This window comes from Buteo buteo, chromosome 3 (assembly GCF_964188355.1).
Source record: "Buteo buteo chromosome 3, bButBut1.hap1.1, whole genome shotgun sequence".
Taxonomy (NCBI): domain Eukaryota; kingdom Metazoa; phylum Chordata; class Aves; order Accipitriformes; family Accipitridae; genus Buteo; species Buteo buteo.
The window spans coordinates 68,582,611-68,597,881 of record NC_134173.1 but is presented as its reverse complement, the minus strand read 5'-3'; the positions used below and the strand labels follow the sequence as shown (position 1 = coordinate 68,597,881).

The 15,271-nt window shown below is 37.4% G+C and overlaps 1 protein-coding gene across 3 annotated transcripts in view; it reads left to right on the top strand.

Annotated features, from left to right (window-relative positions):
- The window catches only part of ASAP1 (ArfGAP with SH3 domain, ankyrin repeat and PH domain 1), a 161,796-nt gene that overhangs the window by 71,542 nt on the left and 74,983 nt on the right, over nt 1-15,271 (top strand). For all 3 annotated transcript variants that reach the window (XM_075023963.1, XM_075023964.1, XM_075023965.1), the window contains one exon: nt 7,426-7,498. In XM_075023963.1, the coding sequence (XP_074880064.1) occupies nt 7,426-7,498 (73 nt within the window). The remainder of the gene's footprint in view (nt 1-7,425; nt 7,499-15,271) is intronic.

The window sequence follows — 15,271 nt, the reverse complement described above, 5'->3', positions numbered from 1 at the left end:
ACATTTTATCCCTTTAGTCATGCTAGTGTGTTTTTTCTGCTGCTGGCGTAAGAAATAGTTAAAACTGTGCTGCTGTGATATGAAAACTGGTCACTGGTTTTGCTGTGGTTTCTAATTGGTAGTAGTAAAGCTGACTAGTGTAATGAATTGAGTTTGGATATAGTGAATGATAGCTGTTCAACCAGTCTTTCCTAGTTAAAGGTATGTTGTTGCCAGTAAGGCAAGAATATTGGCACTAAGTAGTTGTGGATGCCCCACTGTGCCCTGGGAAGTTTTGGATGCCCCGTCATTGGCAGTGTTCATGGTAAGGTTGAACGGGGCTTTGAGCAACCTGGTCTAGTGGAAGGTGTCCCTGCCCATGGGACTAGATGACATTTAAGGTCTCTTCCAACCCAAACCATTATGTGATTCTTCGATATTTATCACCAAGATTAGTTTCTACCCAGTGGAAGCTGGTTTACAGTCTGTGCCTGTGGGGAAAATTTTTTATGTGTCACTGGATGTTTTCAAGTGCTGTCACTAGTTGTGTTTTTTTCAGTATCTCCTACACAACAGAAGTTAGAAAATGAATCTGATCTGTGTCATCATCATATCTGGGAACAAATCTCATCGTTTTATTTTTCACTGTCTCTAAATGTACCTTGTGCACAAAATGAGCTAGACACAGAAATATTAATGTAACTCAACTGAGAACTTAAAGGGAGGAACTGCCCAAAATATTGTTAAATATTCCCAAACGTATCAGAGCATGATCAAGATCAAATATCAGTTCCATGCTCATTAGGAAAAACGTGATGCTATAACTTCATTTTATCTGTAATCATACATAGATAGCAATTAGTATCTGCATTCACGCACTTGCAAAAAAAGCTTCTGGGTAGGAGTGTGGTTGCAGAGAGGGATCCAAAGATCAATTGTCAAAACAAATTGCAATTTAGCAGTACTGTATTTTTTATAGAGAGAGATTTTACAAGCAGTATCTATTGTGCTGCCTTTTGACTAATAATTGAAGAATAATTTATTGACTATTATTTTTCAAAGTCTTTTTAGAGACTACACGTATGAGCTTGCTCATCTAACGTGACTTTTACAGCACTGAAGGGCTGATGATTTTTCTCATATATGCTGGTTTGGAGAGAGGCTGTTGCATTGCATCAGGCCATGTAACTAACAGCAGGAGATGTGAGGGAAGTTCAGCTGATGGGATCTCTGTTAAGCTTTGGCATTACCTCAAATATTATTTTCTGGAAAAATGTATTTCCTAAATTTGATTACTGATGCTCTTTTCATTAGTTTATGGTTAAACACTTGAAGTTTCAATTTTCAGGGAAATCACAGATTTATTTTTTTAAAGTATCTTGTCTTTTAATTGGTGTTATTTTGGGAGTAGCTGGTAAATGATGGTGTACTAAATGATGTTGGTAGCAGTTATTACAGTGATAAGTGTTTGTTGATGTGGGGTTTTTTTACTTTCTCTCATTTGGACCCTTTGGATTTTCAAGTAATTCAGGACAAGTTCAAACTGTGCCTGTCTATATCCATCTTTTACACAAAGTGATTAAGTGTCTCTAGAAAATTTTTAATCACTCCCCTATTTTTGTTATACAGACACGTGCTGAGACCAACAGTTTGAAACAGACTTTATACTGGTGACTGGTAGGGCCAGTACAAACTGAGTGGAGAGAGAAGGACAGGAAGGGTGGTTTGAATCCCTTCTTCGTGTACAGATTTAAGTGAGTTTGGTAGTCTGCTCATTTCTGAGTAGGTAAGCTACAGGAGACCAATGCTCGACTCTTACCTTCTCTTTTGGTTGTATTTCACTGGGGAAATTATGGTTTTTTTTTCTTGTTGCAATTTCAGTGGTATGTAATAACTTATTAACCTGTCTAGTCTGCATTTATTATCCATCTGATAAAATTTGGATTTTATTGGGAAGAAAAGTGATACTGGTGCTGAACAGCCATAACTTTGTAAGGTGCCATTGTTCTACTTTGTTATATGGATATTGTAACTGGGACTTGAGCAGGCGGCAAGCATATTTTCTAGTACAGACAATAGTAACTGTCAGTCACTTCTGTGCTGGGGTTAGAGTAGTGTGTAAATTGATAAGTGACTTAAGTACTTTTAGTCCCTTGAATCCAATATATCATCCATGTATTTTCCATGAAATAATTAATCTTGTATCTGACAATACATGCATGTGACTACTAAGTATTCATTATGCCCATTTGTGTGTATAACCTCAAATATTTTATACTTCACATGGATTGTTTTCATAATATATGAAAATAATTTCTTAATACATGCAGAGGTTTTTGTCATGAGTGCATGCTCTAATAGACTTCAAGCTTCTGTCACGGGTTTGTCTTGTGCAAAATCTTGTAATTGTTTAAAACACTTCTGGTTTGGTATATAATTTTTGTGGGTGGGTTTTCGTAGTGGTAAGATATGGCATTTTTTAGGGCAAACCTCCTACAAATGGAGTGAAATGCTAAACCTCCTCTGATATGAGGATGAGCAGTTTGTTCCAGTTGGAAAATGCATCTCCTCTGGATAATAATCTACTTGAAGGGATTAATAATATATGCTGAAATATTAATGTGATTGTCAGTGTCTTGAGCCACTCTTCTCTTTTTATTATTGTAAGGCTGAAACAGAAATCAGTGGGGCTTTATTCTCTTCAAATTGTAAAGGTTGGCAAGGTGCACAAAACTTGTTTGATATTTTAGTAGATATAGTGGGCTGAAGCGGCCGTAGCATCCTCTGTGCAAATGTATGCCCCTGGGATGATGCTGATTTCTAGAGTTTCTGTAATAGTAGTTTTACATCAGTCAAGAAAGGAAGGTGTGGTTGTTTTTTTTTTTTTTTTTTAGTTGCTCAAACCGTGCTTTTCATGTTTGTTAGGGATAAGTACATCAAATATTCTTAAGTATGATCTCCAGTATATAGACTTTTACATACACACACATGCACACAAATATATATATATATGTATCTATAGAACCTTGTGTCTTTTTTTTTCTGTAAAGAAACAATAACTGGTCTATCTAAATGTGAGTTTGGCAGTTTTTAGTACATCAAAGATAGATCACAATCCAGAATCTAGGACTTCACACACTGCACGGTAGTATAATTTCTGGTTTAAAATTTAGTAGCTATTATAACAGAGCATGGCCCAAAAATAGAAATACACTTTGGTGACAAGAGATCAGGTTCTAGAGGGTTGAAGAGAGGCAAAAGCCGTGTCTGTCTGTGCGAACAGCAGTGCACGACTCTGCCTCATCTAGCAAAGAGGACTGTGGTGTAGATTATGGGATGCCAACATACACCTACTCTGACCTGGAACTGACTTGTGTGCTGTGTTATGCTGGTAAAAGTGTATGTGGAGCTACCCAGTGATCTACACCAGTGAAAGGATCCATTGGGAGGACTCGCCTTCCCTCCACCCCAAAAATTTGATTTAGTTTCCTCAGGTGGACAAGTTTTCCAATTTTTATATTGGTATGAATAGCTACCAGTAAATATACATCTTAAAAGGGAGGGTGCTATGAGAAGTCTTGCTTCTGAATGTGAGATGGTAGCTGTAGGAAGGTGAGCTAAATCCATAGCGCTCAAAAGGAGCCCCTGGTTTTCATGGAGCTCGGGTCACCACAGCAGCTCCTGAACTGGATCACAGTGTAGCCAACATGAGTGTTCTGGCATGAGGAAGGAGAGACACTGCTTTCTTCACTAGTACAGATTTGAACTAGGTTGGTGGTTTGAAATTGCAGGCTAGGTTCAAAGTAGCTAAATTTTAGCAGAAAGGAGAAATTAAATCTGGGGTGACTGGGGGATTCCAAACTGATTAGTTAGAAGAGCTGATCTTGCGTGATCAGGAGGTTTTCTTCTTGAGCATAAGATTCAATATAAGGGAATGCAGGAATATGAAGACTCGACAGGGTATATGTCAGAGATCATGCATAGAAAATCTGCTGAGTATGAGGAGCAAGGAGCTTTCCTTGTTTAATTTTATATAAGTAGATTAAATACGGTGCCTTTTTTTTTCTTCTTCTTCATTTCTTTGCAAATATGTCTCAGGGTTTTTTTGTGAACACTAACTTTACATTATTTCGAATAAAGATAGAGGTTGTCTCCAAGATGACTGTTTTCAAGAATAAAGCTTTGTTCAGCCTAGGAAGTAGGAAATCTGTGTTGCAGGTACCTTTAGTAAATTATCTGTCTTTTCAGAATGCATAAGGGGGTAAGAAAACATTCTCCCAGGGAAGTTAAAAACACCTCCTGGGAGATGGTATCACAGAAATGAAGAAAGAAGCCTTTTTCAGGAATGGGTGGTGATGAGGAAGAGTTTAGTACGTAGGAAGGTAGGAAGGAGAGCGTCTGAATACCTAGATATTGTCACAGAGACTCCTTGGTTCTCCAAGACATTGTAGTTTTCAGTAATATAATTGTATGTAATTTTTACTGGAAGTTTTGTGTTTTCTAAGACGGGGAGTAAAAATATTTTTTATTCTAAATGCTGGAAAATAAAATTAATGGATACTGCAGAAGCATGCTTTCACCTAACTGGGGAAAGCAAGGCTGTTCCCGTCTAGTTTAACATATGTAAAAGGTAACATTACTCTGGAATAATAATTGAATTGAGCATTGAGTGCAGCTTACTTCCTTTGCAGCAGAGTGCAGCTAAAAATTGATAGCAGAAGACATTCAAGAGTCATGTAATATATTTGGAAACAAACTCCCTACAGTTATATAAAACAAACAAAACAAAACCAACCAACCAAAAATACCCCCACTCAAAACCACCTAAAAACCGCTAGATAACAGGTTTTGTGTAGCTAGAATCCTACCTAGGACTGGGTTCCTGCTGTGGTAGGCATTTTACATTCTGCCCTGGTATACCTTTGTAAATGTGCATGGATTTATTTTATTTGGAGAGTTTTGGACTAAGAAGAACTATTTCATGTAAAGTAAAGATTGTATTTGCAAATATAAAAATACAAAATTGACCTGTGATGTCATTCTGACTTAGATCACTGGCTCCTTCAGGCAGTAGATGTCATCTCTGTATATTGCTTTGCTCAGTGATTGCTCTCTTAAAATAATGAATGTTCCCTTCCCTCCTGCTGCCATATTAGTGATTAAATTTAACTCTATATCAAATCCAATTTTGAAGATTTTTCTAGTCTATTTGTCCCAGTCTTCTAGATTGATATCTTTAGGAACAAGTACCATCTTTCTTGGAGTTGTTGCATTTGTTTTTTCCTCCTGAGTGTCCAGTTTGCTTCAATATTAGAATTTAGTACAAAGTTTTATCTCTGAATCTCATCAATGTTAACTGTTGTCTTTTTTCCAAAATACTGGTTTCAAATTCTTATACTATCCTGCATTCAAATTCTGAGTAGACAAGTGAATTATTTTTTTTTTTTCTGGTCATTGAAGGTAGAGAGAACTTCAGTGGAAATGTGTGATAACAACTGTCTGGCATAGCATGCAGGCAGAAGCAAAAGCTTTTGACAGCGTTTGCAGAGGAATCTGAGGAGAATCACCTTCTGTGCACTGCCTTGAAAAGGAACACAGAGTTCTTAATATTTTATTAAATTTAAAAATTTTAACTCTGTCAAGATGAAAGTCAAGTGAAATCCACTGTTTTATTGGGGAGCAAAAGAAATTATATTTGCAGTACTGAATATTTGAATCCATTGTTCTGCTGCAAAAGAAAAACTAAAGGTAAATAGTATTAGAAAGCACTTACATAAATGCTGGGGTTCCAAACTTGCTAGTTTTAGCTACCATAGAAGTGACTGTGTAATCTGAGAATGTGGTGGTTTTCAGTTAAAGAACAGAAACACTACATTTTTCTTTTGTTACAGACTTTAATGTATTGTTGAACTATAATGTTTTGCTTGGTTAAAATTGAGCCACTGCAAAATAGAACTGTTATATATTAATTGGTTTCTCTATATATGTTTTCCTACTGTAAGTGTGCATACTCAGCGTTTTGAACTTATCTAGGAGCGGGTACCCTCATGTATGACCATCTCCAGTGCTTAACACTCTAGTTGTCCTGGAGGTCCTGCTCCAGGCTTTTTGGAGCTTCTTAACACCCAGTGCAACATAGTTCAATCATCTCAGCTTTGACAGTAAAAGCTCTCCTTATTGGTGAAGTTTTCACTCAGAGTGTTGCTGATGATGACCTCTCTGATGAGGTGCGCTCTGCTGTAGGAGTAGCTGCCATTCTGCCTTGGTCTGCCAGTCTTCAGATATCAGACAACAGGAGATCCAAGCTGTTTGGATAAAATGGCTACCCAAGGGTCTCTGCAATTTGAACTTTGTGGTCTACAACAGCTAGCAGGCTCAGTTGGGCTGCTATCCTGACAGTCACTCTTGAATATAAGTTCTCCAATCTTCAGTGATTTGAACATGAATATAGTATGGCAAACACTGCCAGCTTCGTTAAAACTTGAGATTATTGATCCAGCATTACTTATGTGATGGGAAATTGCCTATGATCTAAATGGGAAAAAATATAGGAAATAATTTAAACATTTCTGTGTATGTTCTCCATGGATAGCAGGGAACTGTGTACAACATGTTAAGCAAGCAGAATATCCAAAACACACTTAAATTAAAATTAACTGGATCACTGCACACAGTACCAGTATGTGGCTTTTAAGGTTCTTAATTCCACAAGTCTAGACTAATGTTTACTTTGATTTTATATTTTGCTTTATCATAATAGTTTTTTCTCATGTTAATTTGATTTCTTACAGCAGATTGAGAGTGGGTGGGGAGAAGTTATGTTGCTTAAAAAAGAAAGTATCTAGAAATCTAATCCTAAATTCATCATTACTTAATACCATTTTCTTCTGGATTTTAAATATTTCCTTTCAGTCACATTGTGTTGCACAAAATCAGATCTTGGTCTTTTTGGTTTTATCTGCTACTTTTCACCTTTTGTCTTCATAAAATTCTGTTGTGGAGTTTGGGGCAAGAGGTTAGTGTGATAATCTGTGTCTATAGTTGGAAGACTATTACTGTGGGAAAACCATAGATGTTAACAAGCAATTTGGTTGTAGTAGAAACTATAGGGCTATAGTAGAAGCATCTACTAACTATTTCTTGGTGTTTTTTTCAAACTATATTATAATTTGAATAAATGCTTTGTCCCTTGCAAAACTAGAATAGTGTTTTAGCACTGTCACTACTGCTCTACTCTGCCTTCAGAGCATTTTCAGTTCAACTCTTTAATTTATCTTGAAGGGGTTGAATGACCTTGGACCTCCCTGTAGCCTGAATATGTTGTATCTGCAGTTTTTCCCAGCCTGTGAAACTACTTACTCTGTGGGTTTCTTTTTAAATGTTACAGTGTATTCTGTTGATCAATGAAGTAAATATTTAAAGTTTGTTTATTTCTTGTTATTGTAGGCATTGGATCAAGACAGAACTGCACTACAGAAGGTGAAAAAATCTGTGAAAGCAATATATAATTCGGGGCAAGGTAAGACATTGTTTTCAGTTCTATGTGAGAACCTAAGCATTTGATTTCAAGTTTGCAAAGTGTCTTGCAATTTATCCTGTTGAAGAGTATAGCATAAGAGATGCTTCTCTGTTTAGGAGTGTTTGGACTTAAAAATGTTCTTTCTTTGCTTATGATTATACATCAGATTAATGTTCTCTCGAATGCTTTCACGCTCATATTCCTTCTCAAAGGCCTCTCAAAGAATTCGCATGGGTAAATTTTCCTGCTGTCATGACATTTCAAGCAGTTGCCTTCAGCTAGAACAGTGACAAGACAGTGTCCTTCCTAGTATGAAATTATGGAGTGCATTTCTAAGTGAAATAAGAATGAGAACTTCTGAACAAGTTTAAAAAATAAATAAAAAGGAAGATCTACAAGTAGATGTGTTTATTTCTTCAACACATGCTCTCCCCTCATAACATGAAAAATAAAAATTATGTATTTCCTTTCTTAACTGAAATAGTGGAGATTTATCATTATTTTGCTTGTTTGAAGACACTGTGGATGTTTTATTGGAGCTATAGTAATAAATTTGATGAGAGGATAAGTGGCTGTAATATGAATTGATAATCAGTTTCAAATCAGTAAAAAATGATCAAACACAGATCAATATACGTATTAGGCTTTAAAAATGTTATAAAGTGTACCTGGCTTCTAACTCTGTTTCTCATAAGGTCTAAAAACTGTGCCAAAGGCAGATAGGGTAGCAGAGCTGTACACCTTCCAAGAACCATCTGGCTGTAAATATTGGATTTTAGAAAATGCCAGTTCCTCTTCCCTAGCAATAGTAATCAGTTTAGGGAGTATTTTCCTTGTGCAGAGCCACTTCTGAGTGGTTTTAGTTTCTCTGGTGTTTTGTGTGTTGTCCCATTAACTCATGTTTATGGAAGTGTATGGGGGTTTTAATGTATTGTAGATTTTTAACTTTTCTCTTCTGCCAGTCACTAATACAGTTGCGCCACTAGCACCATGTTTTAATTAGCTTTTCTGTAACTTCAGTTGATGATGAATGTTTTCCCAGTAGACTGTGAAGCCTGATAGAAAGTGAGAATAGTATTTGCTACATGTGTATTTAGTTTTATGCTTTTAGAAGTATTCAGATGCTGCAAGCAGCTTTTCCATTTCAAAGTACCTACTTGCTGAATTTCAAAACTGATGAAAATTGTAGAACACGTGAAGTGTTCTGCCTGTTTTGAAATAGCCAAAATCTCTACTATCATTTATATATCATTCGATTTGAGTCTTGTAATAAAAGTAATATTGTTTTCAATGCCTGCAAGTAGGCCATACTATATCATGAACTAGACCCATTGAGTAAAAGCAATAGAAGGTTGGTTAATGGTTTTAATTGGCTGGCTCTGCACTTAAAAAGGACCAGAGATGGTTAGGTAGTGCTTTCTCTCTCTCTCTGCGCGCCCCCCCCCCCCCCCCCCCCCCCCAAAAGGTCTTGTTTCAAAGGTACAAGTTAGTATGAATTCTTTTGGATAAAGAAAGCACTATACATAATACTCTAGCTCCCTCTTCAGAACGCTGTTGTTACAGGCTACATTATGACTTGAAAAGGGGTGCACAGGAGGCAATTAATGCAGTAATTGATAAACATAAACTAGGCTTAGTAAGAGCAAGGCTAAAAGCATGTTACACATGTGAAACCTTGTAAAAATAAATCTAGAAATAAAATGACTGAATTAAACTCATTTTGCCTGCTTGTACAAAGAGAATTGCTAAGCCAGCTATTTTCTTATGCTTCAGTGATGAAAGTGGATTTCGATGTTTAACTTCATGTAAAACGTACTAAAACCAGCTGTAAAATGCATTGTCGTTTAGCAGTTCAAGCAAGAATTTGGTGACTATTTTTGTATTTCAAAAGAAAGCCTCTAACTACATTTTGGGAACTCAAAATTGGAATTTTGTTTTACAAATTTAATTGTTTGCTAGAAGGTGAGACCATATTTAAACTACTAGAGTAGGAGATTGTTTGGGGTTTTTTGGGTTTTTTTTGTGGGTTTTTTTGTTTGTTGTTTTTGTGTTTTTTTTTTCAAACTTCCCTGCTTCATGATCTCCTTTGAGAACTCTGGCTGGACTGGTGTGAAATGTTTATTCAGGGGCAATAGAAATTCTTCTCTTTTCAGTTCAGTAATCCAATTCATACTCTACCAAAAGTCATAGGTAGGATTTTTTGGGTTGTATTGGTTTTTTGTTGGGTTTTGGGTTTGTTTTTTTTTTTTTGGGGGGGGGGTGGGGTGTCCCATCCCCGTCCCCCAAGTAACATTTGAACAGTGACATTCACACAATACAACGTCTCACACAGAGGTCTTCAGAAAGCCCTAGCCCTCTGGTATGTTGGTTTGTTTCCTCTTCATTGCTGAATTAGGAACTGCAAGGGACTCTCTTCTGTTATGAAGAGAGCTTAAATGTCACCCAAATACTTTTTTCTTTTTGTGCAGATCCCTCACCCATTTGTTGTATTTAGATTTAGATCTACTGCTGTGGAAGTGAAAATGTACCAGCACAGAAATGTGAAAATCCCTTAGAAAGGTCCCATCAGTTTTTCCTTATCTGAAAGTACTGTTTCAGAAGGTACTGTTTATGAAATCCAAGGAGACATATAAATTGATACCTCTTTCTCATCACTTCCTCCTTATCTGGCTTGCTGTTTATTTCTGGCATGATAGATTGCATCTGTAACTAGGAACCCATCTTACGTGAATGGTGCTTGAACTTAATGGAGAATCTGTTCTGACTAGCTTTCCCACAACATTTGGATTGAACCGTAACAGCAGTAGATTGCACAATTAGTTTTGTTGTAGATTTTTCAATAGCTCTTTTTCATTAGTTCTCTGATATAACTCCCAAATATAGTCAAAAGAATTTACGCAATGGAGAAATAAAAACATAAAATCCATGCAAGACCAAAGGTACTGAGCTGGACCAGCAGTCCACATGGTCTCCCACAATGATCAACAGCAGATGCTTGCTTGAGGAAGTAGAAAAATGGTGCAATGGAGTGGTTGTAATTTTTATTTTTTTTTTTCACACTTTCTCAGCTCACAATGATATGAAGGCCAGGAATTACCTGAGTCAGGACTGATATCGTGATGCTTGATACTTCTTAATGGACTTTTACAATTCATTTTGTCTAAGGAATTTAAATTCATGTAAATCTTTATCGTTTGTAGTCTTGCATCAATCTAGTTGAATGCTCCCTTATGAAGTTGTCCCATGCATGCTCTTCAGGCCTTAAGTCCCCTGAGCAGGAGACTGGCTCTGTCCATGCCTCAAAGCATTGGCCTCAAGCCCACCAGAATGACTCATTTGGTGTGGAATTGAGGGACTATTGCATGTTCTGAGGCATGAGAGTTTGTAAAGGGCTTTGAAGTGCTAAAGCTTGCTAAGATAGTGTCAGAAGACTTTTTGGTGGGTGAATCCAAACTTGATTCAGCGTCATCCATTCCATCTCTTGAGATAGGTTTCTGGATTGAGTTGTTTCCACAATCACCCACAATATCCCTCTTCTGAACACAGCAGCCCTAAGGGTTTTTGAGGGTGGTTTGGGTTTTTTTTTGGTTGGTGGGTTTTTGGGGGCTGGGGGGGGGTGTGTGTGTGGTGTGGTTGTTGTTGGGTTTTGGTTTTGTTTTTTTACAGAAACTGTCACATTTATTCATCCTTACTGTCTTTCTCCAAAATGGCAGCATAGACTTTCCTTTTTAAAACAGGGAAGAGGAGGAGTGAATTTTGGGCAACAGGGACAGGAACTGCAGACAGTATTAAGGGTTTAAGCACGCTATGGTAATGTTTTTATGTTGCTCTGTTGCATGCTGTGTTTCTTAATAATTTCTGATGTTCAGCTTTGTTTAGCTTGGTACTGAATGTTGAAGTGATAGAACTCCAGAATCTTTCTTTATAATGTCTAGTTACGCAATAATTTCTTAAAATTAGGAGTGTTTTCCCACGTGCGTTACACTGCCTAATGCACTCTTTCATGCACTAACCTGGGAGCTACCCAGATGCAAGCCTGCTGCTGTAGCCTCTGTGACAATTAATGGATGTATGTAGATACTTCTGGGGTGAGATACATCTGACTTCCTCTGCGTTTACATTAGGATGGGCTGAGCTGTAACTTTTCCTATGCTGAACATAAGGGGAAGGGTAGACCCCAAGGTTCAATATGGATATCTTTGTTGTAGAAGTCTGTGTTTGGACAGATTAATCTCACCTTTGAAGTCAGCTTTTGCTTCTATTGCCCTGAGTAATTTATAGTATTGTATGGAAAAGAAGAACAGTTTATCACTATGAATCTTATTTCCCAACTCATTTATGTTGTTAAATGATGTGGGCCTTATCACTGTTTCATACAGGACTTCACTGGTGATCCTCCTTTGTTGAGAAAATTAACTCTTTAGTCTTTCCTTTCCCCCCACCACATCTTTTTGACCTGTCTTTCCTCTGTGTGAGGCTCATCCCTCTTAGTTTGCTTAGTTCCTTTCAGCGTTTTGGTGAGGGACCAACCTTCTCAGAAATCCAAACAGATCATTTAATGTGGATTTCCTCTCCCCATATGCTCGTTGATCCCCTGGAGGGGGGAGTTTTTCGAAGCAAAAATTTCTTTCTATAAATTCTGTGTTTCTTCTTCAGCATTTTATATTTATCCACATGTCCACAAATTCTGTTCTGCACTGTAGTTTCTACAAATTGCCTGAGGAATATATCAGCATTACTGCTTTGCTGGTGCATACTTGAATTCTCAGTTCTCTCTGGAGCTGTTATTTAAAATAGCTATTATATTTGACTCTCATTCTTCCTGTAGTATTGAGGCTGTTATAAATAAGAGGCTTTACTTTATAACTGTATAGTTTGCCTATTTTGTTCTTCTGTATGTGGGTCTAAGTGACTTACCATTGCTCATTTTGTCAACTTCTGTGAATTCTACTGTTAGCACCTAGATTTGGTATAAATCCTTGGAAGCAGAGTTGAAAGAAAATTCTTCCATGAGAACTTCTTCAAGCACGTCAGCAATGAATACAGGTGCAAAAAGAAGTCATTTGCCTTTCTGGACTGGCTTATCTCTCAGTGCTTTTAGACCATGATGATCTAGAGAACCTTACAGACTCACTGAGATGCTCCTTGCTCTGGAAGTCTTTGAAAGAGGCTTTTATTACTTTTCCCTTCAGCAATCTCAGTTCAGAAGGTGTTATTGTTATCAACTCCAGGTAACAATATAGTGGTCAAATGTTTTTTCTTTTATTTTTTCATTAGATTTCAGCTTTGTGAAGGATGAAATGAGAGAGGATACTTTCTTACTTCAAATAACTTCTTTTCCCATCCTTTTTAACCTTGCCAGCTTTCTTGCTTTTTCTAAAGTCATTCTGAGTCTTTTTAATGTGTATGTTTTTCCATTCAGAAATGCAGTTTGGCTCTGACCTTGGTTATTTTTCCTCTGGCTACCCATGGAACAAAGCCATTTTATAAGTGCAACATAAAAATAGTTGATCAGGAATCTGAATCGTGATTTTTTAAATTTTTTTTTTTTTTGGACTTAACCAGATACACGGAAGTAATTCTCAGTAATTTAGACATTCTTCAGTTTTCTTTGGGTGTAATTTAAGTATAATCAGTGACAGGAAAGAGTTGTATTTGTGCGTTTTTCTTCTGTAAACTATTTAACTCTTTTGTTGTTGTTTTGTTTTGTTCTTCAGTGTTTGCAGGGTAATATGTCTGAACAAAACTGTTTTAGGCAAAGGGAAATTTAAGGCTTTAATTTTAGTGTTGTGTCTTCTAGCTCCAGTATGTAAAGGCTGTTCCTTAACCTCTCTTCACAGTATTTGTTCTTCAGTTTCCTTACTTAATATGCACAAATAGACATGAATTTCACTGGGTTCAGAAGCATATACTAAAATTCTGGTAACTTTGAACGGGAAATAAACACAGTACTTAATGTTGTGGGTTTCATTGAATGAGTACAAATTCTCTGTATGCCTTGGGAATCCGATGTCAGTCTTCTATCTGTGTCCTGGGAAAAGTTTACCACAAGGTAACTTTAGGCACAGACAACTTCAGGTGACTCCCTGTGGCAGCAGAACAAGGTGGGATTCAGCCCTGGGAGTCCTTAAGCCTGAGTCTCCGCAGTGCTTGGGGCTCAGAGCAAGGGTGCTCCCTGCTCCTGGTGAGTACTGCTGTGTACCAAAAGGCTGCTGTAAGCTGCTGTGGCTGTCGTCCGTTCCTCACTTGCTTGGATCTGCATCTTCAGATGTGTTTGTATTATTTCCTCTTTACACATAACCCTCAATACACACGTTACAGCGCAGAAGGGATGCCACCACATTGCTGTGCACTGGGCCCTGCCAGGGTTTTCTCAGAGCAAATGTAAATTCTGTGCTGAGTGTTTCTCAGAGTTGAAGGGGTGGATTGTGGAGAAGAGAAGACGCACGTCTTTCAGCTCAGGAAATCTCACTGCTGTATCTGGTCCAGTATGTTGCTTTATACTACATCTGCCATCCTGTAGTGAGGTCTTCAACATGGGCTCAGGTACTGGCTGCCTTGCCAGATCCCATCGGGGAGGGGATGATTAGTGAGGCCCCTTTCCCATCCCCTTTGAAGGGAGCTGCCTTTGTCAGTGGGTGCAGAGCCCGTCCTCGGTTGTCCGTGATTCTGGCACCTCTCGGGGAGCTACTGAAGGAGGAGGATGTCTGTCTGAGGAAGCTGTTCTATTTTCATCACAGTACTGAACTTTGTTTACGATATTGAGATGACATGAGCCAGTTCGAGAAGGCAAATCTATGTACTGCTGTCAGTGGTTGTGTCTTGCTCTCTAGAGTTATTAAAGTCCTTCCTACAGTACTTGTATCTAAGGATGTAAACATTGTCATGCACATTATAACTTTCTTTATGCAAAGGTCATTCTATTAGGACACTAGGAAGTCATTTTTGTGTTTGCATGAGGCACCTACAGGGAGATTAAAGCTTCTTCTTTTTTGCTCTAAGCATGTCAGTTTTCCTGTGTTGCATTCTACCATAGGCTATGCTGCAGATTTAATTTCTCATCTATGTGCCTTTAAGGTCAAGTAGGGAACTACCTTACCTCTTCAATAGAAAATATTTTTTCTCCTTTTAAAATATTTACATTGATAGTTATGTAAAAATTGAAAGTTTATTATTCTTACACAGTACTTGAATTTTGTGTGTATATGTGTGGTAATTACAGAAGTATTCCTTTTACTTCATAAAGCCTCATTTCTAGATTTAAGTGATCTGCTATCTGGGATTCTTGAGAATTTCCTATGTATTGTTCTAAGACAATGATCTGCTTCCTCTTTCTGACAGGATTTTTTACCTTTCCACAGGCAAAGGAAACAGTTCTTTTTCAGTCTCTTTACAAAAATTAAAAAAAAAAAATGGTGTATGAAACAACACAGCACTTAAAATCAAAATGCTAGGAAATATTGTGGGGTTAGAACTGCTTCACAGGCAAGGACAGGCTTTCCATGATATAGTAGACTTCTTTCTGACCTTGTTCCATTATCCTTCCTTTTCCTTCAGCACAGTTGGGTACATTTGAGTTTTATGAGCTCAGGACTGCATAAGCCAAAGCTCCTTCTTAGATGAAGTCTTCTGTGTATATTTATGCAACAGCTTTTACATCAAAACAAAATGCATATTTTATTATTATATAGTGGTTTCCTTGGTTTTAATGCTAAGCTATTTGATTAAAACCGTATGCTTTTGGAACAGTTTTATTAAAAACATACTGGTTGA